Genomic DNA, 26,543 nt, shown 5'->3' with positions numbered 1-26,543 from the left:
TTCTTACTGCTTCAGATAGAATATCTGTAAAAGATGTTGATTTCAGAATACCAGTGTACAGGTCAAGAGTACATGCTTTATAATGAAAAGACAAAATTAAGATAAACAACATAAAGCATTAAAAAAAAGGAACTAAATCAATTCATTTAAGGAGGCATGTGGTTTGCGCTCACTTTACCTGGAAGTGTCGTCATTCAATTTACGCCCACTATCTGGACGTGGACCAATTAACAGTAGCCAGAAGTTTTTCGACGTCACTCATCTCACGTGGACCAATCACGGTGCAGTGCGTGGAGCGCGATGGGCGGGCTCTGGATTGGACAGTCATTGCCGGTTGTTGCACCAGGCGTCTAGACAGCTGGAGTTAATTACCGGACAAAATGAGTTTTCCCTTTCAAGACAAGAGCACATCAATCGTCTCTGCCAGTACAAATATTAAAACGCTTAAGCGTTAGCCCTTCAATAATAATAACGTTGCTGCAATTGTGAAGTGATATGTTATCGCACTGTACACCTTTCCCTGTGTTTGTTTTGCTAGCTTTATGTATTGGGTCCTAAAAGGGTAATATAACTTTACTTTTAGAATGTCATTCACAGCTATTATTTTATTTTTAAATGCATTGCATAGTTACTTGGATCCCCATTTACTGGTATTCATTTTGAATTAGTGCCCGATCAAAAATAGCTATTAGAGTTAGTAGCAATACCTGTCTGTCAGGCTACGTTGCGTTTTGCACTTAAATGCTAACCGGAAACAGTATGTTTGGTTGTTGTTAGCTTGACAATAGTTTTTCTCCCAGCACAGCGGCATCAGTGGATCCAATGAGGTGACGCCGCGTTCCGGGCCCGGTAGTTGAGAGCGAGCCGGTGATAAGAGGAGCGGAAAACAGCAAAGTGTGACACAAAGAGGCTCTGAATCAAGGCAAGACCAGGAAACGAACCGCAGAACCGCTCGGAGTAGCACACTCAACACTTGTATTTGTGGTCTGGTAGTAAGGTAAGTTGAGTTCCTGCCACAGCTCAGTGTGTCACTCATGCTTACATATTGATGGTTGTCAGACAGTGAGCTAGCTAACAGAAGCTGTCAACTTATGTTGTGCTATTTCCTCCAACTAGTACCTCTAGCTTTTATCAGGAAAGGGCCAGAGAAGGTCCACATTGTCCGGTTGCGTTTGAATTGAACCGTTTAAGGTTTAACGATAAATACTAATCATTGTATCCAACGTGGCTGTAACGTTCTAGCTAATACACATCAGCAGCTTCTCCTACAACCAGCCACTTCATCCAAGTGATGTCCACAAGCTGAAGACCAGAGTGTTTTATTTATTTAGTTTTATTCCAGTGAGGCTTTCACTTCATCCATTTTGCATTCATGCGTCACAGTCTCACCTGGGCGAACAGAAGTTTCTCCCTGAAACACAAAATGTTCTGGTTTTGATGTCACGGTAATGAATCTGAAGCACTTGCTACAGGATACATCTGCAGCTTTGAAAAAGAAACCCATACTTCCCTGTGAGTGCAGAGTGGTTCATTATAGATATTAAAGCTTTAGACAACATCAGAGCTTGTGAATGATGGTAAGGCCACGTGTTTGGAACTGTCTACACCTATTGTGTGGGTGGGATCAGGTGCACTAACTGCTTTGAATATCCTTGGGCAAAGGCCATGGCACTACCTGTCAGTGGCACTGCTTTAGGTTACAGTGATCACAGTACAGAACCACGAGGAAACCGACGCAATGGTTGGACATTTATCAAAAGACTGATGTAAATATCCTGTGTGAAGTTAGCAAAAAGGGCAGGTTTGGTTTCAATGTTGCTCTCTGGGGTTGCACCTGCCCCACATAATGAGTGACAAGTACAACAAGACTGGACAAAAGGTGTCTCTACAGTGCAGGTGGAAGGACAAAGAAGGGCTGGGGATTAAAGGTGTTCTGTATTGAGGGTGGTGTGTGTGATGAGGTTGTCACACCTGTAGGGATTCAGTTGATTATAATGTTTGATCTGTTCATCATACAGCTCATCATGCTGGAAAGGAAGCTGGTGCCACTTGTTCTCTTTGGCCTTGTTCTGGCGATGTTTCCCTCTCACACAGGTAATGTGATCCATCAACATATTTCCCTAACATGAAGCCCTGGTCGTAGCGGTGCTGGTAAAGACACGCAGAGCGTTTAGCACCAGTCTAGTTTTACAATACTGCCACACTTCATACAGCCCTTATCGATCAGTGTTTGGAAATGGATAATGCAGTTCTTCTGTACCTGTGGGGTCGTTGGTGTTCATGTCTTTATGTAACTTTGTGTCTGCAGTGACTGTAGCCGTCATGTCCATTGACCTGGGCAGTGAGTGGATGAAAGTAGCAATAGTGAAACCTGGTGTGCCGATGGAGATTGTTCTCAACAAGTGAGTGTTACTGAGTGTTTGCCGTGATCATGGTACAGTGAGTGTACACACCTGGCTTGCCCACACCCAAGTTTTCTATTTCCATGTGAATACAGAGTGAAAGTACGTTTCGGGGCCCAACACAATGTCTGCTGTGTTTTTCTTTAGGGAGTCAAGGAGGAAAACACCCACGACCGTATGTCTGAAGGAAGATGAAAGACTTTTGGGAGACAGTGCCCTGGGAGTGGTATGACTTCTTCTCAAATGTCCGGAATTGAGTTTGATGGAATATCTGCGTAATCTCATGAATATCCTTTACGCTATCTCATAGTTCCACAGTTCAAATGACATCAAACTATCTTGTCCTTGTATGCTATTAATGGTCACATATTGGATATGTTTCAGTCTGTGAAGAACCCCAAAACGGTTTATAGACACCTCCAAGGCCTCCTGGGCAAAAAGCACAATAACCTCCAGGTGGCGCTCTACCAGAAACGTTTTCCTGAGCACCAGCTGCTGGAAGACCCAGTGAGAGGCACAGTCTACTTTAAGAACTCAGAGTAAGTCTCTTTACTCCGTTTCCCATCATGCAATACATGCTATCTGAAATCATTTCTGTTACTGTAAAATAATTTGCACGGTAATCCCCTGACCTCAGAAGTCATAAGGGTGGTGTATCTGTCATTTAGTTTCTACATGGTGTATACAGTAGAACTCTACAGTATCGATGCACCTCACTGATGATGAGGCACTGTAGCCTTTAGAGTTACGATAGCAGTTGTCAGAGCAGCACCTGCAAAACGTTATCAATAGATTGTGGTTGGGACTGGGTCATCTAATCTGCCTCTGTGTGGTTTGTTCTGCCAGAAAAATGCAGTTCACACCTGAGGAGCTCCTCGGGATGCTGCTCAATTATTCTCGTGGACTCGCTCAGGACTTCGCAGGTCAGTTTGTTCTCTGAAGAAGATGCATCGCTGAATGTTTGAATATGTGAAGCATCTATTAAGTTCTTCCTCCTCCTGATCACAGAACAACCAATCAAAGATGCAGTGATCACCGTCCCCGCCTTTTTCAACCAGGCAGAGCGCAGGGCAGTCCTGCTGTCTGCACGGATGGGAGGTGTAAAGGTCCTTCAACTCATCAACGACAACACAGCCGTGGCCTTGAACTATGGGGTGTTCAGGAGGAAAGACATTGACAACACTGTTAAGGTGCACTTCTATCATTCTTCCCAAAGACATGTTAAGAATCATCCTGGTGATATTCTATATTTCTCTTATTAACAAATCCCATGTGCAGATCCATAATAACAATGTATGTACCTAGCAACCTGGTCTGAGCGTTGGTGGACTATGTAGGCTGAGACTCATTCTCTGACCCTACTGGAGCTACTGCATGTGGTATGACATATGCTCGGTGTAACTGGAGCTGTGATGCTGGAGGGGCACAGCAGACTGGGCTACAGCTAAAGAGATGCTGTCCACTCGGGCGCTCTTTGGGTACGCTCGACTGGATGGCGGCCGATATGCAATAGAACATTTTCAGATAGAAAGCATTTGTTTATAGTCTTTTATTAAAGATCATAAAGTAGGCTACTAGCGCACCGTCCGTGAAATTAATCTCTCCAAGTGCAGACCAGATTCTACTGTGCATGTGTTGGACCACAATGATATGATGCCACACTTCTCCTCTATTTTACAGAGTAGGGAAGTCAGAAAGTATTGAGAGACAGACTAGCATATTGTTGGTTTTGTTGACAATAACAAGTATAGAACATCTACAGCTTTATCCTTCAATATATCTCACCATTGGGTAGAGCAGTGCATGATGCGAATTCCCACTGTATCTGCCACTGTGTAGGAAAACAAGGTCATCTGAGTGACTACAAATTGCTTAAAGTCTGATGTTGTTCCCTTTTCAGAATGTGATGTTTTATGACATGGGCTCAGGCAGCACAACGGCCACCATCGTCACTTATCAGACAGTCAAAACCAAGGAGGCTGGGACCCAGCCCCAGTTACAGATCCGAGGAGTCGGGTGAGTGTGAGTGTGAGTGTGAGTGTGAGTGTGAGTGTGAGTGTGAGTGTGAGTGTGAGTGTGAGTGTGAGTGTGAGTGTGAGTGTGAGTGTGAGTGTGAGTGTGAGTGTGAGTGTGAGTGTGAGTCATTAAACACAGTGCAAAAAAATAGATGCATATTAAAATATATAATAAAGTGCACAAACCGATAACCGTACTATAATGTAAGTGATGTAAAAGTGTCAAGTGTATTTAAATATAGAAACATTGAAGGGATGTGCAGGGGAGTGTATCGGTAGGAAGCTGTCCTGGGGATGACAGAGTCAGTGGGGGTCCCGGGCTTTGTTGATGATTGGAAGAAACTGTTCATGTGGCGTGAGGTCTTGGTCCTGATGGACCTCAGCCTCCTGCCAGATGGAAGGGGCACGAACAGTTTGTGTCCAGGGTGAGAGGGGTCGGCTACAATCTTTGTTGCTCGCTTCAGGGTCCTGGAAACATATCACAAGGCATGTTCATCTTAGTCCAACACTGAGACCTGTGGGTTATTCAGTCAGGTAAAATGTATACAATATAATCTCACAATTAGGATGTGATACACTTAAATACTGTTTGAAGTCTGATTTTTTTCTGTTACCAAAGCAGAGAGCAAAAGTACTGAGAGTCTGTGGGCAAAAGGGGCTCAAAGAATTAAACCTAGGATTCGATCTACCTGATGGAAATGTTGCATGTATAATTCATTGACCTGATTAACAGTTCATGTTTTTTTTTTTTCAATAAAAGACAATAATGGGTACATGTTTTATTTCTGATGAGTCTAAAGATTGAATACAACGTTGTCCTCTGTTATCCTGAGCTGCCGTGTTGGAATAAGAGAATCAGAGTATATACATGCTGCCCCAGGAGCCAAACTCTGCTGATGTATTTCCCAGGAAGTTTTTAGTACTACTTGCTCAGGTAAAACTAGTATCTGAAAACTGTTACATCAATCTTAAGTACACTCAACATGGACCAGGAGCTGGTTTGCTGATAAAATCCCCACCGCACACTCGGCCACCCACTTAAATGTATGGATAAAGATGGTTGAGAGTAAAGGAATAATTATCAGGTTTTATGACAGAACCTGGGTTTTGTGGTGAAATTCTGTCTTTCTTTTTCTTGATAGGTGGGAGCTTCAATGGCTGATCCTATCTGAGCCATTAAAGCTCTTTAACATCCACAGATAAGACCATCTGAGTCTTTGAATATAAAAGATAATAAATGCTTGTGGTTTTTGACTGAGTGGATTGAAACCCCCCCCAAACCACATGTCCTCAGTCTAAGGTGTTCTCTCTTGTTCTGGATGTAGGTTTGACCGTGGACTTGGGGGCTTTGAGATGGACCTGCGTCTCCGGGACCACTTGGCCAAACTGTTCAACGAACAGAAGAAGAGCAAGAAGGATGTGAGGGAGAACCACCGGGCCATGGCCAAGCTTCTCAAAGAGGCTCAGAGGCTCAAGACTGTGCTCAGTGCAAATGTGGATTTTATGGCCCAGGCGAGTCCAGGGACGTGAACCTGCAACACTCACACCAGCTTGCTTGTTGTCCGTCTAAGACTAATGTTTTCAAAATCTTAAATTCCTTGTTTTCAAGGTGTTTGAAATGTTGCAGTCTCTCTGTATTTCTATGAGAAGTCAGATCAGTGATAGAGACTCCTAATAGATGAATCTCCTGGATGCAGTGAAAGAAAACATGGTGGTTTTTTTCAGGTGGAAGGTTTGATGGATGACATTGACTTCAAAGCTAAGGTGACCCGGATTGAGTTTGAAGAGCTGTGTGCTGATCTCTTTGAAAGAGTGCCGGGTCCGGTGCAGGATGCTCTCGCCACCGCAGAAATGAAGCTGGTTAGTATTGTCAGTAGATGTCTCATCCAGTGCAGCTTGTTTGTCCCACACGACAGGATAAGATGAAACTTTGGGGATCCCTGGATGTCACTGCAGATGCAGGATACAGGAAAGTTAGATAGAAAAGGAATAGGATAAGAAAGTGTATGGACTCCTATATACATATGATATGGTATTGTCGTGCAGCCAACCACTTTGTAAAGAAGATTAACTGCCAGACACAAGATGTCTTTGTCATTTGAAAGGTTTGTGTGCACTGGAACTGCATTACAACAAAATGTGGTTTGATTGAATGGAAAATGAAGTGATTAGTGGCACTAAAGCAAAACTCATTTTGACAGAACATGTTTAGGTCATTTGCATCTTAAGCTGTTTGGACAGATGAAATGTGAATTATTTTTGAAATGGTGAGTACAAATGAATGGATGTTTGCATCACTGCTGGGAATCTAAGTTCTTATTTCTGCCAACAGGAGGAAATTGAGCAGGTGATTTTAGTAGGTGGCGCCACCCGTGTCCCCAAGGTTCAGGAAGTGCTGCTCAAAGCTGTGGAGAAGTAGGTGTCAGCACACAGAATAACTTTACCTTTCAGCATCTTTCATTTGAGATATATTGTACATATTTAATGGTATTTTTATATATTCTTATTGTAATTCTTCTATTCTATATTTATGTTTCTTGATTTTTATTTTATAGTTGTATTGTTTATGCACCAAAGAAAATACCTGTTGTGTGAAAACCTACTTTGCAATTAACAGGCTTGTGATGAATTAGAGAAAGCTGAGTTTTACCTCAGCAGGTTCCGTTGGATTGAGAGGAGCTGCAGCTGTAATGGTGTATTTGTCTGTGCAGGGATGAGCTGGGGAAGAACATCAACGCAGACGAGGCAGCAGCCATGGGCGCCGTGTACCAGGCCGCAGCCCTCAGCAAGGCCTTCAAGGTCAAACCTTTCCTGGTGCGAGACGCAGCGGTCTTCCCCATCCAGGTCAGTGCAGGTCCTTCACTGCCTCGGGCTGCTGGAGTCTGAATAACATCCCCTTTGATGGCTATGCAGGGTTTTTTTTATGTACTGTCCCTCATTTGTACATTGTTGCCTTGTCTTTTTGAACAGGACTAAAATCCATATAGGATGCATTGTTCAGTTACAACATTGGATGTAAAAATACATCCTGAATCGAAGCCATGTTAACACCACGTTATTTAACGCCATCAGGTGGAGTTCACACGAGAGACGGAGGAGGAAGAGGGGATCAAGAGCCTTAAACACAACAAGCGCATCCTCTTCCAGAGGATGGCGCCCTACCCCCAGCGCAAGGTCATCACATTCAACCGTTACAACGCTGACTTTGATTTCTACATCAACTATGGCGACCTCAGCTTCCTCAGTCAGGACGACCTCAGGTTAGTTAGCTGCTAGCTACGTTAGCAGTGTTAATGACTTTGCTGAACGGATAGTAATAAAAAAGCAACCAGTGTACAGAAAATGTTTTATGGGTTATAGCATTCTACTTCAAATGTATTATCCTCCCATGTTCCTTTTGGCAATTGCTGTGTTCCGTGATGATGTGAATGAAGCCCTGTTCTCCTCTATGCCTGTGTTTCACAGTGTGTTTGGCTCTTTGAACCTGACTACAGTCAAACTGTCTGGAGTAGGCGACAGCTTCCAGAAGCACACAGACGCAGAGTCCAAAGGCATCAAAGCCCATTTCAACATGGATGAAAGTGGGGTGCTGCTGCTGGATCGGGTCAGTCACACGGTCACTCTACCAAACCTGTAACTGGTCCGGTAGCTCCGGTTTGTTGTGAGGGCTCAGCCTTTCAGTGTTTTTACCTTCTGGTATGTCAGACTTCCAAACAATACATGTATGTGATTATAGACATGTCACACTTACACACAGCATGAAATAATGGCTGTACAAGAAGCACTGGGCTCTAGCTCAGGTATAAAGGAGGGACACATGTCAAATCTACAATTTCTTTTTTTTTTGTTTAGATCCCGAGCGGAGCCCAATTGGGCTCTAGAGGGGAGGCGAAGAGTGTACACATGTAGTACAAATCACTTTTGAGAACGAATTAAATGATATTTTAAAATATTTCAAAAACGTACATGACGAAGAGATTCAAATGGACCATGTAACCTATTTTAATCACTCAAAAACATATATGTATGTATGTTTTTGAGTGATTAAAATAGGTTACATGGTATATATAGACAGACAGACAGACAGACAGACAGACAGACAGACAGACAGACAGACAGACAGACAGACAGACAGACAGACAGACAGACAGACAGACAGACAGACAGACAGACAGACAGACAGACAGACAGACAGACAGACAGACAGACAGACAGACAGACAGACAGACAGACAGACAGACAGACAGACAGACAGACAGACAGACAGACAGACAGACAGACAGACAGACAGACAGACAGACAGACAGACAGACAGACAGACAGACAGACAGACAGACAGACAGACAGACAGACAGACAGACAGACAGACAGACAGACAGACAGACAGACAGACAGACAGACAGACAGACAGACAGACAGACAGACAGACAGACAGACAGACAGACAGACAGACAGACAGACAGACAGACAGACAGACAGACAGACAGACAGACAGACAGACAGACAGACAGACAGACAGACAGACAGACAGACAGACAGACAGACAGACAGACAGACAGACAGACAGACAGACAGACAGACAGACAGACAGACAGACAGACAGACAGACAGACAGACAGACAGACAGACAGACAGACAGACAGACAGACAGACAGACAGACAGACAGACAGACAGACAGACAGACAGACTGACTGACTGACTGACTGACTGACTGACTGACTGACTGACTGACTGACTGACTGACTGACTGACTGACTGACTGACTGACTGACTGACTGACTGACTGACTGACTGACTGACTGACTGACTGACTGACTGACTGACTGACTGACTGACTTACTGACTGACTGACTGACTGACTGACTGACTGACTGACTGACTGACTGACTGACTGACTGACTGACTGACTGACTGACTGACTGACTGACTGACTGACTGACTGACTGACTGACTGACTGACTGACTGACTGACTGACTGACTGACTGACTGACTGACTGACTGACTGACTGACTGACTGACTGACTGACTGACTGACTGACTGACTGACTGACTGACTGACTGACTGACTGACTGACTGACTGACTGACTGCATTATCGATCCCAGCCGCGATCTACGACACTTTCTCACACACTTCATATCCCGGAGCACGAGGAGGACACACTGCATCGAACTATCGCCTCCAAATTATTGTACTTTAAACCGTTAGAAAGTTACTATTGATCTGCCACAGATATCAACTCAGCCCATCATCATAAACATTGAAACGCTCCGTACATTTTAGATGTTTCCTGGATGAAAATCCAAAAAAAAAAGAAGAATCTCTCTGACGAGCTTCAATGACGAATGAATAATAATTTCAGTTTTGGCCAATGGGTTTGACCCATGGGGGCGGATCACAGTTTTCGATTATTTTATTGGCTTAAAATTCTGTCAAACAACTCAAATAACGAATCACTACAATGCCCAGAGTCTCCCGGATTCAGAACTGTAAGAATTGCGCAAATCGGCCAATCACAGGCTGTGTTAGGTTCAAATACATCCCGTAAAACTGAAATTCTGACGAAAATTAGCCATATTTTACAGGTTTTTATATAGCACAGGCTCTCAAAATGATGCCAAACTGCTGTATTAGATAGATTGAACACTATTCGTGATAAAAGAAGTGAAATAAATAGTTGTATAGTATTTAAAAGTCCAATAAAAGAGCTATATTGGCTGCTTCTAAAATCAGAATTGACGTTGGCTCACCAAAGCTGACCTGTACACCGGGATTGATTTCTCAGGCATACTTCACTCTATCAAAGCCAATTTTTTTTTTTTTTTAAAGGACAAAAGACATGTTGTGGTATGATTTGAGAGTTTAAGCCTTGGACTGCATCATTTCAAATCAATAAAAGTGCTTTTCTTTTCAGGCGAACCTGAACATTTTTTATTTGAGCTGTGTGTTATATTCATTCAGCATTAACCACTAACATATACACTGATATGTACATATATTAAACTATCACAAGTGTTAGTGTTATAATACCATTGAAATTATTCAAATAGACCTTGTAGTTAGCGAGATAAGCCCCTTAGAGTGTGGGTATGAAATGTTCGAGCGGAGGGCTCAAAATAGGCTTAGTGGTTAAAAGGTTATAAACTTTAATAATCGCACAATCAAAACATTTTCATTTGTATCAATGAAGATTTTCATGTTATTGTTGTCATCCACAGGTGGAGTCTGTGTTTGAAACCATTGTGGAGGAGAAAGAAGAGGAATCAACATTAACTAGTAGGTTTTGCAAACACAGATCTGTGTAACATCCAAAATCTATGTTCAGTGTTAGAAGAGCAGCACTTCAGCTTTTTTTCCCTTGGAGACCGTTCGGGGTCACCAGTATGATCAGCGCAAAGGGAGTTAAGAACTACATACTTGGAGCAAATGCTAAGCAGTTAATGAATAGTACTTCAACTGTAAATTAACAGTAGATGTGTGTAAATCAGCATTACACTGATGTGAAGTGTCAGCGTAGTGCCGCTACACACGGCCGTCCTCTGTATTTACTTTGAATATAAATAAGCACATACACCTCTGCACACATCAGGACAGTACAGCCTTGGCCAAAAGTATTGGTTTTCACAAAGTTTGCTGCTTCAGTGTTTTTAGATATTTTTGTCCAATGTTACTATGGTATATTGAAGTATAATTACAAGCATTTCATAAGTGTCAAAGGCTTTTATTACAATTGCATTACGTTTATGCAAAGAGTCAATATTTTTAAGTTTTGACCCTTCTTTTTCAAGACCTCTGCAATTCACCCTGGCATACTGTCAATTACCTTCTGGGCCACATCCTGACTGATAGCAGCCCATTCTTGCATAATCAATGCTTGGAGTTTGTCAGAGTTTGTGGGTTTTTGTTTGTCCACCCGCCTCTTGAGGATTGACCACAAGTTCTCAATGGGATTAAGGTCTGGGGAGTTTCCTGGCCATGGACCCAAAATGTCAATGTTTTGTTCCCCGAGCCATTTAGTTATCACTTTTGCCTTATGGCAAGGTGCTCCATCATGCTGGAAAAGGCATTGTTCGTCACCAAACTGTTCTTGGATGGTTGGGAGAAGTTGCTCTCGGAGGATGTTTTGGTACCATTCTTTATTCATGGTTGTGTTCTGAGGCAAAATTGTGAGTGAGCCCACTCCCTTGGCTGAGAAGCAGCCCCACACAGGAATGGTCTCAGGATGCTTTACTGTTGGCATGACACAGGACTGATGGTAGCGCTCACCTTTTCTTCTCCAGACAAGTTTTTTTTTTTTCGGATGCCCTAAACAATCGGAAAGGGGATTCATCTGAGAAAATGACTTGACCCCTCAGCAGTCCAATCCCTGTAACTTTTTCAGAATATCAGTCTGTCCCTGATGTTTTTCCTGGAGAGAAGTGGCTTCTTTGCTGCCCTTCTTGACACCAGGCCATCCTCCAAAAGTCTTCGCCGCACTGTGTGTGTGCAGATGCACTCACACCTGCCTGCTGCCATTCCTGAGCAAGCTCTGCACTGGTGGTGCCCCGATCCCGCAGCTCAATCAACTTTAGGAGACGTCCTGGCGCCTGCTGGACTTGCTGGGCGCCCTGAAATCTTCTTCACAATTGAACCTCTCTCCTTGAAGTTCTTGATGATCCGATAACTGGTTGATTTAGGTGCAATCTTACTAGCAATTCATCTGATCACTCTTCATAACATTCTGGAGTATATGCAAATTGCCATCACAAAAACTGAGGCAGCAGACTAATATTTGTGTCATTCTCAAAATGTTTGTCCAAGGGTGTACTGCTCATCTGAGATGACTGCTTTGTAGCAGCTTTTAGAGCACTTTGAAAGGGCCACATGTAACATGATTACTGACTCATGTAGTTCTACAGCCTGTCTTTTAGTTTATAGGACTCATTATTACTGACTAACTGAGCCTGCACTTTGTTCTCCTTCAGAACTGGGTAACACCATTTCCACCTTGTTTGGAGGAGGATCGTCAGAACCCGCCTCAAATGTAACTGAACCTGTCCAGGTAATTGTAGCTCTGTATCAGTTAGGCAGGCTCAGGGGTATGTTTATTAACCATACACAGATTTCACACTGCTGCACCTAGGTTTGACAACATATTGATGATGCTCAGACGTGCCCGGCCTGAGATTGTAGCTAACATTGTTTCCTGTGTCCAGGACGAGGAGGAAGTGCTTCCAGAGTCTGGAAAGGATGGAAAGGACGGTAAGGACGAGGCTGAGAAGGACGAGGCTGAGAAGGACGAGGCTGAGAAGGACGAGGCTGAGAAGGACGAGGCTGAGAAGGACGAGGCTGAGAAGGATGAGGCTGCCAAAGAGAAGCAGGAAGATGAAGAGAGAAGTGCAGGTGAAGAGAAAAGTCAGGAGAAGACCGAGGAGGCAGGAAGCAAGACTGATGCCAAGGTAAGGTCTGTTACACATACTCTCTGAGGCTACAGCCACACTACTACGAGTTTTAAAACAAAAATGATCTCTGTCCACACTAAAACGCCTGAAAACAAATTTCACGTTACTATTCGCGTACACTGGGCATGTGGGTGGGTGCCGGTGTAAACAAGAAGTAGATTGGTTGCTTAGTTAAAAAAAAAAAATGAAAGGTCGTGTTTGATAGAAAGATCTTCTCTAAAATCGTCCTCTATTAACTCAAACAGACACATTTCCTGTAAAGTTTTAGAAGTTTTATTTTTCAGACTTAGTGCAAGACCCGCAGCATTGTAACTATCTCTCTCACACATTAAATTTACTTTAATATTAACACTTCAGTGTTTCCCCTACCATTATACACTGTGTGCAGAATTATTAGGCAAGTTGTATTTTTGATAATTATTTTTATTATTGGGCCACAATTGTGTTCTCAATCAACCCAAAAGGCTCCTTATTATCAAAGTTTCATATTTTTGGAAGTTGGTGTGCTTTCTTTTTAGATTTGGCCATTTCATGAGGATATCTGTGTGCAGGTAAATATTACTGTGCAGAATTATTAGGCAACTTAATAAAAAACAAATATATACCCATCTCACTTGTTTATTTTCACCAGGTAAACCAATATAACAACTCATAATTCTGAAATAAACATTTGTGACATTCTAAAACAACCAAAAACAAATCAGTCACCAATATAGCCACCTTTCTTCACCATGACGCTCAAAAGCCTTCCATCCATAGATTCTGTCAGTGCCTTGATTTGTTTGCGATCCACATTGCGTGCAGCAGCCACCACAGCCTCCCAGACACTGTTCAGAGAGGTGTACTGTTTTCCCTCCTTGTAGAGCTGACATTTTATGAAGGACCACAGGTTCTCAATGGGGTTCAGATCAGGTGAACAAGGGGGCCATGTCATTATTTTTTCTCCTTTTAGACCTTTTCTGGCCAGACATGCTGTGGTGTATTTTGATGCGTGTGACGGAGCATTGTCCTGCATGAATATCATGTTTTTCTTGAATGATGGTGACTTCTTCTTGTACCACTGCTTGAAGAAGGTGTCTTCCAGAAACTGGCAGTAGGTCTGGGAGTTGATCTTCACTCCATCATCAACCCGAAAAGGTCCCACGAGCCCATCTTTGATTATACCAGTACCCCACCTCCACCTTGCTGGCGTCTGAGTCGGTGAGGAACTTCCTGCCCTTTACTGATCCAGCCTCGTGCCCATCCATCTGGCCCATCAAGACTCACTCTCATTTCATCAGACCAAAACACCTTGGAGAAATCAGTCTTCATATATTTCTTGGCCCAATCTTGACGTTTTATCTTGTGCGTCTTGTTCAAAGGTGGCCTCTTTTTGGCTTTCCTTACCTTGGCCAGGTCCCTAAGTATTGAGCACCTTGTGCTTCTTGCCACTCCAGAAACGTTGCAGCTCTGAAATATGGCACAACTGGTGGCCAATGGCTTCCTGGCAACTTCACGCTTGATCCTTCTCAATTCATGGGCAGTTATTTTGCGTCTTCTTTTTTCTACACGCTTCTTGCGCCCCTGTTGACTATTTGCCAGGAACCGCTTGATTGTGCGATGATCCCGCTTCAAAAGCTTAGCAATTTCCAAACTGCTGCACCCCTCTGAAACACTTCTGACAATTTTTGACTTTTCAGAGTCTGTCAAATCTCTTTTCTGACCCATTTTGCCAAAGGAAAGGGAGTTGCCTAATAATTAAGCACACCTTTTGTAGGGTGTTGATGTCGTTTGGCCACACCCCTTCTCATTACAGAGATGCACATCACCTGATTTACTTCATTGGTAGTTGGCTTTCAAGCCTATACAGCATGGAGTAGGACAAAGTGTATAAAAAGGAGGATGTGGTCAAAATACTCATTTGCCTAATAATTCTGCACACAGTGTATTAGAGGGGCGGCCCGCCCCCCCTTGAAGGTCGAGTTAATTTTATTTTCTATATCGCGCCAGATCACAACAGCATTACGGTTCCTTTCCTATAGAACAGGTCTATACCGTGTTCTTTTATTAAACAGTCTTATGTTATTTATCTTATCTACAGACGGCATGTCATTTCTGTCTCTACATGGTCGCGTGTTTACAATTCTCCTCTGCTCTCTGTATCGCACGGCAGAGTTCCGCCCCGATCCCCGTGCGCGCCTTTACATTTTATCTGCGGACTTCACAATAGTTGCATTAATAAGAAAAGGAAAGTCCATCACCCTCCCTAAAGCCGCTAACCGTGACTTCAGACGTCTGCTCCGTAGGTCTGATAATACCGCCGGTCACTAGTCGCTCCATTAACAGCTGCTTCCTCCGTCTTCGGGAGAGTTTTCACACCGCTCCGTTTTCGGTGCTCAAAAATGCCGGTGTAGTGTGGATGCTCAGTGTAAACGTAGCAAAACATGTGCGTTTTCAAATGGATACATAGTAGTGTGGGCATGGCCTGAGAATCCCTTTGATGTGAACTCCTCATTAGACTGTCTGTGGGGTGGGTCTGCACAGCACTTGGGGGAAATCTATATTAAAAAAGAATAACCGACTTGGTGTTGAAAGTAACCACATGTCTGTTGGTAAAGGACGAGGATGGAGAGAAATCTGGGAACGCTGAGGCAGAGAAAAAGGCAAAACCTCAAAAAAAGAGCAAGATTGCCGAAGACATCTCGGTGGAACTCGTCAACGACGACATCCTGAACCCCACGGCAGATGATGTCACTTCCTCTAAGAAGAAGTAAAACAGCGATTTGTATTTCTGTCAGCTCTCGTGTTTCTTTTGGTTTTCCGTTTTAGACCGACAATTCTTTGTATCTTTTCAGGCTGCAGGATTTGACAGACAGAGACCTGGCCAAACAGGAAAGGGAAAAGTCACTGAACAGTCTGGAAGCGTTTATCTTTGAGACACAGGTGAACAACATGTTGGCGCTTTATCTTTTTATTTTAAAGAAATTGTAGTTGTCGGTGCAGCTTAGCCAACATCAATTCCAGATATAAATCCTTTAATGTAAAGATCCAACCGTTGTAGTCAGGAAGTAGGCTAGAGGGAAAAGATCTCACACACAATACTTTGGTTCTTCCTCCAGGATAAGCTGTACCAGGAGGATTACCAGCTGGTGGTGTCTGAGGAGGAGAAGGAGCAGCTCTCCTCCAAGCTGAGAGAAGCGTCGGAGTGGATGGACGAGGATGGCTACGCGGCCACCACCAAGCAGCTAAGAGAGAAGCTGTCTCAGCTCAAAAGCCTGTGCAAGGACATGTTTTTCAGGGTGGAGGAGCGACGCAAGTGGCCAGACCGCCTGGCCGCCCTGGACAGCATGCTCAACACTTCCAGCTTCTTCTTGAGGTGAGAGCTGAAAGGAAGGGGGAGAGATGTGAGCTCAGTATTTTTGTGTTGACTCATTTTTTGTTTTCTTTTAAAGGAGTGCCAAACTGATCCCAGAGGATGACCAAATCTTTACTGAAGTTGAGCTGAATACGTTAGAAAAAGTGATCAACGAAACAACGGTAGGTGGTGAATGTGTTCATGTTGACATGCTGTCATCATACTACTAAAAAGGGCACTCTGCAAACTTAAGTATCGCTTTTCAATAAAGTTGGGGGAGAAATGGAACAGAATAGTCCAAATTGAAGCAGCAGAGAAAGCCCTGACTTTGTTTCTAGAATAGGTCAAATGCTACATTTCCCATAATGCATCTTACTTGTGACTTTCTGTAGGTCCTTTTTGGCTGGTAAATGGCCTCTGCTAAAACTCTATGATGCCAGATCATAATGTTACAGATTTATTGTCCTCATGAAAAACATTTTGTCTTATTTGTTTAAATTCTTTTTACATCCAGACGGCAATCTGAATCAAATGCTGTTGTGGAAAAAGAAACGCATCCTGTGACTGTCATAAACCCGACCACTCTTTTCATTCTGCGTTTCTCTTGCTAGATTTAACTACTTTTGCTAAGTGCTGCTAACTACTTTCATTGGAAAGAGTTGACAACACTGGGCTGGGTTTTAAGGTTGGACACTTTTTAAAAAATATTTCATACTCCATACCACCAATCCTAGCTTTAAAAAGGTCCTTCCAGGGCCACAGCATACATTTAGAACAGTCTCCACAAGCGGAGTAGTTCTCCTTGTATCGAGTAAACTGACCATCAGATGTCAAATTGTCTCTGTCTTCTCCAGACGTGGAAGAATGAGACAGTAGCAGAGCAGGAGAAACGCTCTCCAATAGAGCGGCCGATCCTGTTGTCCAAAGACATCGAGTCAAAGCTGACTGTTCTGGATCGAGAGGTGAACTACTTGCTCAACAAGGCCAAGTTTGCTAAGCCCAAAGCTAAAGCCAAAGCCAAGAACAGCACCAGCTCTGATAAAAGCAGCAAGGCCAACAACACAACAGCCGAGGAGAAAGTCATCCCCCCTACAGAGGAGGGCACCAACGCAAAGACAGGTGGGTCCAACAGCAGAACTCCCATCTGGCTGGTTGATGATTAATAACTGATGATAAAAACAGCAGTCCTGTGATCGTGTGTGGGGGAGGATGAAGATGAAAAAGACGAGTAATAAGGCTTAAAATAACTTCTCATGTATCGTTTCATAAATTCTAGAAAACCCAGCGGAGGTGCAGCCGGGCGAAGCCCCGCCCACTGAAGAGAGCACTGTACACACAGACTCTGACAGCCAATCACTGCCCACAGAAGAAACCACAACTACAGGTCGGTCTGCCAAACCTGTTGCTGATGATGCCGGAGAACTTTAAGGGGTGGACAAAATAATTGAAAAACATTAGAGTGTGTGTGTGTGTGTGTGTGTGTGTGTGTGTGTGTGTGTGTGTGTGTGTGTTGCAGTAACTATGTAAAGTCCAGGGGTCTCCTTTATAAAACAGTGCGTGGGCTCCACACAAAATATTTGCGTACGTTCAAAAGCAGTGGCGGGCCGTGCATTTTATAGCTGGGCCGTCCTGCAGCTGAAACACAGCTACGGTTATTATTTGTTTTGTGTAAAAATGAAGCTCAACACCTATAGTCTCCTCTCTGCTCTGACTGCAGCACGAGGCTTCTGTGGGCGGCGGCAGAGGAGCTCGCGGCAGCACCCGCTGCTCGTTCACGACGGTGCAGAACATGCGTGCTTTAACGTCAAAACACCAGAAAAGTCTCCAACAACACCAGAACAAGTCGCTAGATTTGTCACTAGCAGCTTTTGATAAAAAAAAAGTCGCCATGAGGGTTTGGAAAGTCGTCAGATTTAGTGAGAAAGTCGCCAACACTGGCACCGGCTAAATCTGTCCCCAGAGCAACATTGGACGTAACAATAGTTCCTATCACATATAAAACCAAACAAAAATGAATCTTCATAAAAACAAGTTGTACAAATAATAATATATAAACAAGCATATTAAAGCTACTGCAAATGTAAAAACAAACGCATTTAACTTACCAAAGCTGTTGTTCACTATTTAAAGACAAAGTCCATCCTCCTTTCTTTGTTAATAAAGAGTTTAATCTCACGGTTGTTCAGTACATCTGTGCGTTTTAGTTCCAGTAAGAAGTCCTTCTCGATTCATGGACACCAGTGAAGACAGTCCAGCCTCCCCAGTTGTATTTCTTGAATACGCTTTAATGCGTTTGAGGCTGAAAATGTCCGCTCGACAGAGGCAGCGGATATTGGGATTTGTCACCGACCCAACATGTCACACTGACGTTTCTTTCTTTCTTTCTTTCTTTCTTTCTTTCTTTCTTTCTTTCTTTCTACAATCCGGCTTCATTTCACCATCTGTGTCAAAAACTGTTTGTACGCATGGGTCAGAGTTTTCGTACAGATGATCATGTTCTCCCGTCAAGTTTGTTTTTATAGATAAAGTATGCGTGGACGTGGCGTACGCCTATTTCAGACCCCGTGGTGTGCGTACCTATCGTTTATAAATGAGACCCCTGGTGAGGTACGATACAGCAATGAGCTCATTCATCCTCCAGGGGGCCAACTCTGACAACATGTGGTTATTTTTCTCACATGATGTGTAGAATCTGCTTTAAAAGCTTTACACCTGTTACTCGTTTTTTCCTGAGTGAACCTGAGGGATTGATTTTTAGCAGTAAATAAGTTGATCTGTTCAGCAACTCTGGCGGTTTCACTTGAATTTTATTGTCTTTGGTTAAGAAAAACAAATAGTCTTCACATAATCTACATTTTTCAAGTACTTTAACAACTTAACATTGATCCCTTCTGGACAATAAACCGTAATAAAAAAACATGACATGGAATGATAGATTGTTATGCAGGATTTATTACTACAACAGAAACACAATGTGATGCAACTTTTATTACATTCTCATCCAAAGTAGCAGTCTGCTACTTGTTTGGTGGTCATTCTTCTCTCACTGACATTACAGACAGGCTTCGTAAAAGAACATGCAAACCATTTGATGTCTTATGATTCAATATTGATTCTATGAGTATCCTAACATCAGCAAAGCTGCTGAGATGATGAGCCTCTACTTAAACCAGTCTTCACCATAGCAGCAGCTTTGTGTGCCCTAGTAGATCAGTAGTCATGGGCTCAGGTGACTCGGCACTGTGCGCGTGGACTACACTGTGCACAATTATTAGGCAAGTTGTATTTTTGAGGATTAATTTTATTATTGAACAACTACAGTGCTCTGCTATTGGGCAACTATTCGTGTGCAGAATTATTATGCAACTAAATGAAAAACGACAATGTTCCCATCCCACTTGTTTTTCATCTGTTAAAGTGAGAATAAAAAATAGAAATGTTTATTTGTAAATTTTGAGTCTGACATTTAAAAAAATAAAATCAGTGACCAATGAAGCCACACTTCTTTGGATTCTGTCACTTTTGATCAGTTGACGATCAACTTTTTGTGCCGCAGCAACCACAGCCTCCCACACTGTTCAGAGAGGTGGACTGGTTTCCTTCACCGTAAAGCTCCCGTTTAAGAAGGGCCCTCAAGTTCTCAATGGGGTTTAGGTGAGGAAGGGACCATGTCATTATTCTTTCATCTTTAAGGCCTTTACTGGCCACACAGTGGCGTACTTCGATGCATGCGACGGAGCATTGTCCTGCATACAAATCATGGTCGTCTTGAAAGATGCAGACTTTTTCCTGTTCCACTGCTTGAAGAAAGTGTCTTCTAAAAACTGTCAGTAGGTTTGGGAGTTGATTTTGCGTCCATCTTCAACCTGAAAAGGTCCAACTAGTTCATCTTTAATAATACCAGCTAGTTGGACTTTTTTTTTTTTTTTTTGTGGAAATGTCATATTTATTTGTAAACTTTGAGTTGTTTATTATTCTCACTTTAATAGATAGATAAACAAGTGAGATGGGAGCATTTTCATTTAATTGTGCACACATAGATATTCTCCTAAGAAAGCCAAAACCTCACTTTTACTTTCTTAAATATTCAGGTTTGAGGTTTATTAACATTTTGGTTGACCGAGAGCACTGTAGTTGTTCAATAATAAAATGAATCCTCAAAAATACAACTTGCCTAATAATTGTGCACACAGTGTAGAGAGGGAACATATGCTCTACAGAGAGCGTATGCTCTTCTGCACTAATGAAGTGAGTTGATGTAATCCCACATACACACCCACAGTATTCATTTCCTTCTCTGCCCTCATCTCATTTCCAGGACCAACGGAGGAGGCCCAACCTGAAAACCACATAGGCGATGAATTATAACAGCTGGAACGGGATGGAAAAAAAATCACTATTTATTGACAGTCTATAAATATTTGAGTTCTTTCTCACTCAGATTTTTCTGTTTGTTTTTTCTTTAATTTGGTCTTTGTCCTTGTTTATTGAACTGCTGGAAGCTGATTGGCTAAGGATTAGAGATCACTCATCTTGCCCCCCCCCCCCCCCCTCTTCTGCGCTGTTCATCTCTTTTGTCTTTCATGGATTCTATAAGCAACGGACACGTAAACACCATGAAGAAGCGGTTCAACAAAATAAAGCCCAAGATTATAGATGCCGGTCCAGACAAAATACCTTCTCACGGCCAACAGAAGATCATCCATGCTGATGGAGAGGGAGGTGTGTGCAGCACTTGGCCACGTTCTAACTATATGGACACTTGACCAGGCCGAGTTCTGTTCTATTCTGATTTCTCATTCATGGACATGAACTTTGTCTTATGCACTGAATCATCGACCACACTGTGTTGTTGTGAGGTTAGTATTCGTCCTAACACGAAGAGCACCACTAAACGGTCTTCATCACAGCACAGGGTGTTCTTCAGAGGATTCTCAATGGATCCCAATGCAGAATGAATTTGGCCACATAGTTTGCAGTTATGTTTGTAAACCATGACAACAAGTGGAAGCACTTCATTTACAAATGGTGTATTTAATACTATTGGACGTACAGTCAGTTAATTTGAATAAAAAGCATCTTTAATCTGGTGAATCATAACATTAACTACAAATCTGTCATAAATATTGTTGGTATAATGGGAGGTCATACTGTGATTACTGGCTTTTAGAAGCAGCAGCCTCTACCAACATGTCAACTACAGAGAACGACGGCTGGTATCCTAGCGTGAAACGTCCAACATTACGCACCCCCTGTAGTTCATGTTGAGTTTAATGTTCTAATTATTGCTTGAATCATGATGACCTCCTGACAGAGGTGCGTGTGTACCAGCCACTTCATTAGGTACACCTTGCTAGTACCGGGTTGGACCCCTTTTGCCTTCAGAACTGCCTTAATTCTTCATAGCAGAGATTCAACAAGGTGTTGGAAACAGTCCTCACACATTCTGCTCCATATTGACACGATAGCATCACGTAGTTGCTGCAGATTTGTCGGCTGCACATCATGATGCGAATCTCCCGTTCCACCACATCCCAAAGGTGCTCTGTTGGATTGAGATGTGGTGACTGTGGAGGCCATTGGAGTACAGTGAACTCATCGTCGTGTTCAAGAAACCAGTTTGAGATGATTTGAGCTTTGTGACATGCTGCATTATCCTGCTGGAAGTAGCATCAGAAGATGGGTCCACTGTGTCATAAAGGGATGGACATGGTCAGCAACAATACTCAGGTAGGCCGTGGTGTTTAAACCATGCTCAATTGGTACTAAGGGGCCCAAAGTGTGCCAAGAAAATATCCCCCCCACCATTACACCAGCAGCAGCCTGAACCGTTGATACAAGGCAGGATGGATCCATGCTTTCATGTTGTTTACGCTGACCCTACCATCTGAATGTCACAGCTGAAATCGAGACTCATCAGACCAGGCAACGTTTTTCCAATCTTCTATTGTCACATGTTGGTGAGCCTGTGAGCCTGTGGCCTCAGTTTCCTGTTGTTAGCTGACAGGAGTGTTAACCGGTGTGGTCTTCTGCTGCTGTAGCCCGTCTGCTTCAAGGTTCCACGTGTTGTGCGTTCAGGGATGGTATTCTGCAGACCTTGGTTGTAACGAGTGGTTATTTGAGTTACTGTTACCTTTCTATCATCTCCAACCACTCTGCCCATTCTCCTCTGACATCAACAAGGCATTTTGGTCCACATAACTGCCGTTCACTGGATATCTTGTCTTTTTTGGACCGTTCTCTGTAAACTCTAGAGATGGTTGTGCGTGAAAATTCCAGTAGATCAGCAGTTTTTGAAATACTCAGACCAGCCCGTCTGGCACCAACGTGCGCGCGTGTGTGTGTGGAGGACGAGGAGGACCTCACATTGAAACAGTGTCTCCACATATCTGCTACACACCATTTTTTCCAATCCAGCTGGATAAACTAAAATGACTGAATTATTTTTTTCTAGTCTTGCCATTACAACCTTTTTAAGCAGCTTGAATGTGTGTTGGGACGGTGGTCAACCTCCATGTTTTCAAAGTGTCATGAGCTGCTAAACTTAGAAGAGGTGGTGTCCTGATTGTTCTTTACCTCGACATGCCCTGTGGTGCAGATTCTTGCTCAGATGTTGGTTCCATTAAAGCAGGTCGGGGGGGGGGTGGGGGGGTTCCAGGACTTGGATCAGGACTTTGGGTCGGCTGTGTGCTTCTGTGTGCAGCAAAACAAAAAGTCAGGAATGGGAGATGCAAACAATTTTGTGTTTCTAATCTGTTAATAAAACAATCTTTTTTTTGTTTTTAATTTTATTGTCATTTGTATTGATGTGATTAGTTACTTTTGAGTTGGTGCATTGAAACAAAGAATCATATGAATATAAAATCATAATTTCATGTTTGTTATCTAGACAAGTACAATCAATCACAAATTAAGCCCCTTTATATCCTTCTGACGTCCCAGTAGTTTGACGTTTTTACGGAAATCCAGTTTCCCCTTGTGATGTAATATTTTAGGCTTACTTGGCGCATATTGCATAGTCACTACCCCTTTAAATGTTTTTATCCTGAAGGTCCTGATCTTTGTAGTTCTACCTCTTCATATATGTACCTTTTTATATGGGAAAGTAGTTTGAAAGTTGCTAGGAAACCCTTTGCAATTCATTGATTTAGACAGCTGATTCAAAAATTCAGAAAGTGAAGAGTTGCTCTGACTTTGGCTCTGCAGTTTGTGGGCTGGCTGGAACATCCCAAGTCTCTTAATTGCATCCCCGTTTCCCTCACTTGCGTCTTAGTCCCTCCCACCAGGGATGCACGGAGAGACGCAAAGGAAACCATGCGAGGAGAGAGGAAACGAGGAAATATTTTTTTAAGAGACATGAGACGTCCTTTCCTCAGTTGCGTCACGTGAAGCGACGTCTGTTTCTGATGACGGAGGATCAGCTGATCACAGCTGGATCAGCTGTCAGTCGGCTTTAACAGCTGGAGAGACTTTTGAGAAGTTTGTCTGTTCACATGATCACTGTACTTAATAATAGTATCTAATAATACTAATAACTAATAAAGACACACAGTAATCATGACTGTAGAGGTGTTTCTCTCTGTAGCCTGTTAACAAACTGTCTGTGTTCTGTTTATAAACTCAGGATCGATTTCTACCGGCGGAATGCGATCGTTTTATTTATGAATTATTTGAGTCTGTACGTTTTGAAATTCAGATTGTTACATCGACATTAAATAACCCAGAATATGATTATTGTTTCTCTTAAATGAAAAAACTCATCAATCCCAACACTCAGGAATGATCAGCCTCACGTGACTGAATGAAATGATGAATTATGTAAAAAGCTCTCTGACTTTAATTGTATTCATAATTAAAGTTATTGAGGGAAATATCAGATCATGAAAAGACAAATCTGTCAAATAAATGAAGAAAGTTGTTTGTGTTCCTTTTGTTGTTCAGTCTACAATGAACATATATTTAAACCAGATGGTGAATCAGAAAACTAAGATCCCTCCTCTCTCTCCATCCTCGCTCCTCCTCGCTAAATAAGAGCTTTGGGACGGCCGTCAATATGGCGGCGCTTAACAACTTCCAGTTCAAGCGAGGATTGAGGAGTTAGGAAACGACAATTAAGAGACTTGAGAAGTACCCACAATCAGATCTAACAGGAAGTAACTGTTTCTGTGACTTCCTGTTTATATAAACTGTTCGACTTGACCGCAGTTTTTTGTCACCGCCCCCTGCTGATACCGCCTGCTCACGTCTACTTTCCAGACGTGGCGCAGCTCAACTCGAACAAGCCCAAAGGTTAGGATCTGTAACCCTAGTTCTGTAAGCAGAGGATGGATTCACCTTCCTGACCCCGAAGGAGGGACGCTGCAGAACTGAGAAAATAACCCAGTCTCACTGTGCTTTCCATTCATTCTGTTAATGCAAGCTGTGCCACCGCTCCCCGTAAAACTGTGTTGGAGGACGAGCAACCAGCAGCTAATAAGCTGACATAGCCTGTCTTGCCCATCTCCACCGCCAGACCTCCATGAATGGAAGGCTGGCCCATGAGGGACTAACATGGAATGGTCCGAGCCGGTGATGAGGTGCATGATGACCTGTCAGGTATTCGGGTAGCCTTATGCAAATCTTCAGTTGACGAATGCATGCTCATGATTGGGGGAGTGCTACCATAGAGTAAAGGGTAGGGCCTGTGTGAGTTACAACTAAAGATTACACTATTAAAGACTTGCTGCTGAAATCAAATACACTTTGGATTCTGGAGGCATGTTTTGTTTAGAAATTTAAAAAAAAAGCATATTGAATTTGTCTCTGACGAGCTTTTTCTCCGAAATTCTCTGAAAGAAAATGACTTAAACTGATAGGATTGTTACATCATCCAGGAGAGTCTGGATTCTTTGTAAAGCAACATTGAGGAGATTGTTTATGAAAAATGTTTGCAACTCTATAAAACACTTGGTACTGCTTTAGATTACAGCACGTATGTTTTGGTGTTACAATTTTGTAAATACGGGGTACCCATGAAATACTTCCTGTAAACTGCAGTACTACTACTGTACTTAAAATTATTGACATTGTACTGTTTTTGAACTGTTCTGTATGTGCTCTACATGTTAACATGAGTTCTAAAACTGTCTGATTTGATATATTTTCAGCTAAATGTGGCATGAGACCAAACTTCTCAAATATATTTTTAAGGCTGCCTCATCTAATATCAGTTATACATTATCGATGCAAAACAGCAGTAAAACAGCCAGCTAGTAGCATGCAGTTGAGAGTATTAATTCCACTTTTTTTCCTTAAGGAAACTATTTGCATGAAAAACAACATCATTGAGCTTCTTTTACCTACTTTACATGACGCCAGCCACTCCATTTTTAAACTCCCCAAAGCTGTAACACACCTCATCTCAGCGATAAAGACACACTCCTCAGATGGCCCGGCTGCTTCATATTTGGTTGCAGGAGAAAGAGTGGAGGCAGCAGGGGCAGTCGGAGCAGCAGGAGGATGACAGAGTGAGCTCGGCTAGTTTCACTGACCTGGACTTCTGAATGTGGAGTGTCCGATGCAGGCATTTTGAGCTTGGGCGAGAAGGAGCGTGGCAAGTTGATGCGTAAGAAGGGCCAGCCACGTTGATTTCTGTCATCTGATTTTTCCAGCAGTTTGAAGACAGAGGTTCTCGTTCTCCTCTCCACTGGATCATGTTAGAGAGCTCGAAAAGGCTATGAAATGTACAAAAACAGACCAACTCCTTTACTGATCATCCCAGATGTGCAGTGTAGTAGCAGAAGTACTCATATCCTCAAATACTCAAATACAACAATGTAAAACTACTCCAAGTAAAGGTCCCTCATTCAAAACCAGAGAGTACAGCAGTACCTGCAAACAGATTCAAATGGAAGGGTAATTGAAGATTTCATGGATGATAGGGATTTGATCTGTATGAATGATGGTAGAGGAACAAGGATAAACATAACTACAGGTACAGAGTCAGCATTAGTGTCTATTGCATTGGCTCACTCACTCACTCAGTACAAATGACTGTCTACTGTATCTGCCTGTCTCACTCATCACATATGTGACAGTTATATTTCACTCACTCACTCAGTACATTTAACTGTCTGCCTGTCTCACTCGCTCATAACAAATGACCGACTAACCCTGCTGCTCAACATTTTAAAGTTGAAATGGTGTCTATAGCTGAAAGTACGAGGAAGTAGAAGGATTTGAAAGTTGAAAAGGTTTCAGAGGATTTGAAAATATTCTCCATAGAAACCCATTAAAAAGAAAATGCATTTCATGCTGTAGTTGTAGTAGAAGTATTATAAGTAGTAGAAGTATCAGTAGCATTAGAATAAG

At 42.7% G+C, this 26,543-nt stretch overlaps 1 protein-coding gene across 1 annotated transcript; it reads left to right on the top strand.

Moving 5' to 3' along the window:
* The first annotated feature begins 861 nt into the window (after positions 1 to 861).
* Positions 862 to 22,817, top strand: hyou1 (hypoxia up-regulated 1). The gene is made up of 24 exons (XM_079171255.1): positions 862 to 997; positions 2,019 to 2,094; positions 2,309 to 2,402; positions 2,550 to 2,628; positions 2,787 to 2,941; positions 3,249 to 3,325; positions 3,411 to 3,592; positions 4,303 to 4,418; positions 5,743 to 5,929; positions 6,143 to 6,277; positions 6,750 to 6,832; positions 7,129 to 7,261; positions 7,490 to 7,677; positions 7,883 to 8,021; positions 10,637 to 10,694; positions 12,383 to 12,459; positions 12,614 to 12,856; positions 15,457 to 15,608; positions 15,694 to 15,781; positions 15,958 to 16,214; positions 16,291 to 16,375; positions 17,048 to 17,312; positions 17,470 to 17,577; positions 20,512 to 22,817. The coding sequence occupies exons 2-24, from the start codon at positions 2,025 to 2,027 to the stop codon at positions 20,559 to 20,561; spliced, it is 3,021 nt and encodes a 1,006-aa protein (XP_079027381.1). The 5' UTR covers positions 862 to 997; positions 2,019 to 2,024; the 3' UTR covers positions 20,562 to 22,817.
* Positions 22,818 to 26,543: the final 3,726 nt, after the last annotated feature.

The sequence above is a fragment of the Pholis gunnellus genome, assembly GCF_910591455.1.
Source record: "Pholis gunnellus genome assembly, chromosome: 13".
Lineage (NCBI taxonomy): Eukaryota > Metazoa > Chordata > Actinopteri > Perciformes > Pholidae > Pholis > Pholis gunnellus.
Note: the sequence above shows the minus strand (reverse complement) of the source record. Positions and strands in the feature narration are given on the sequence as shown.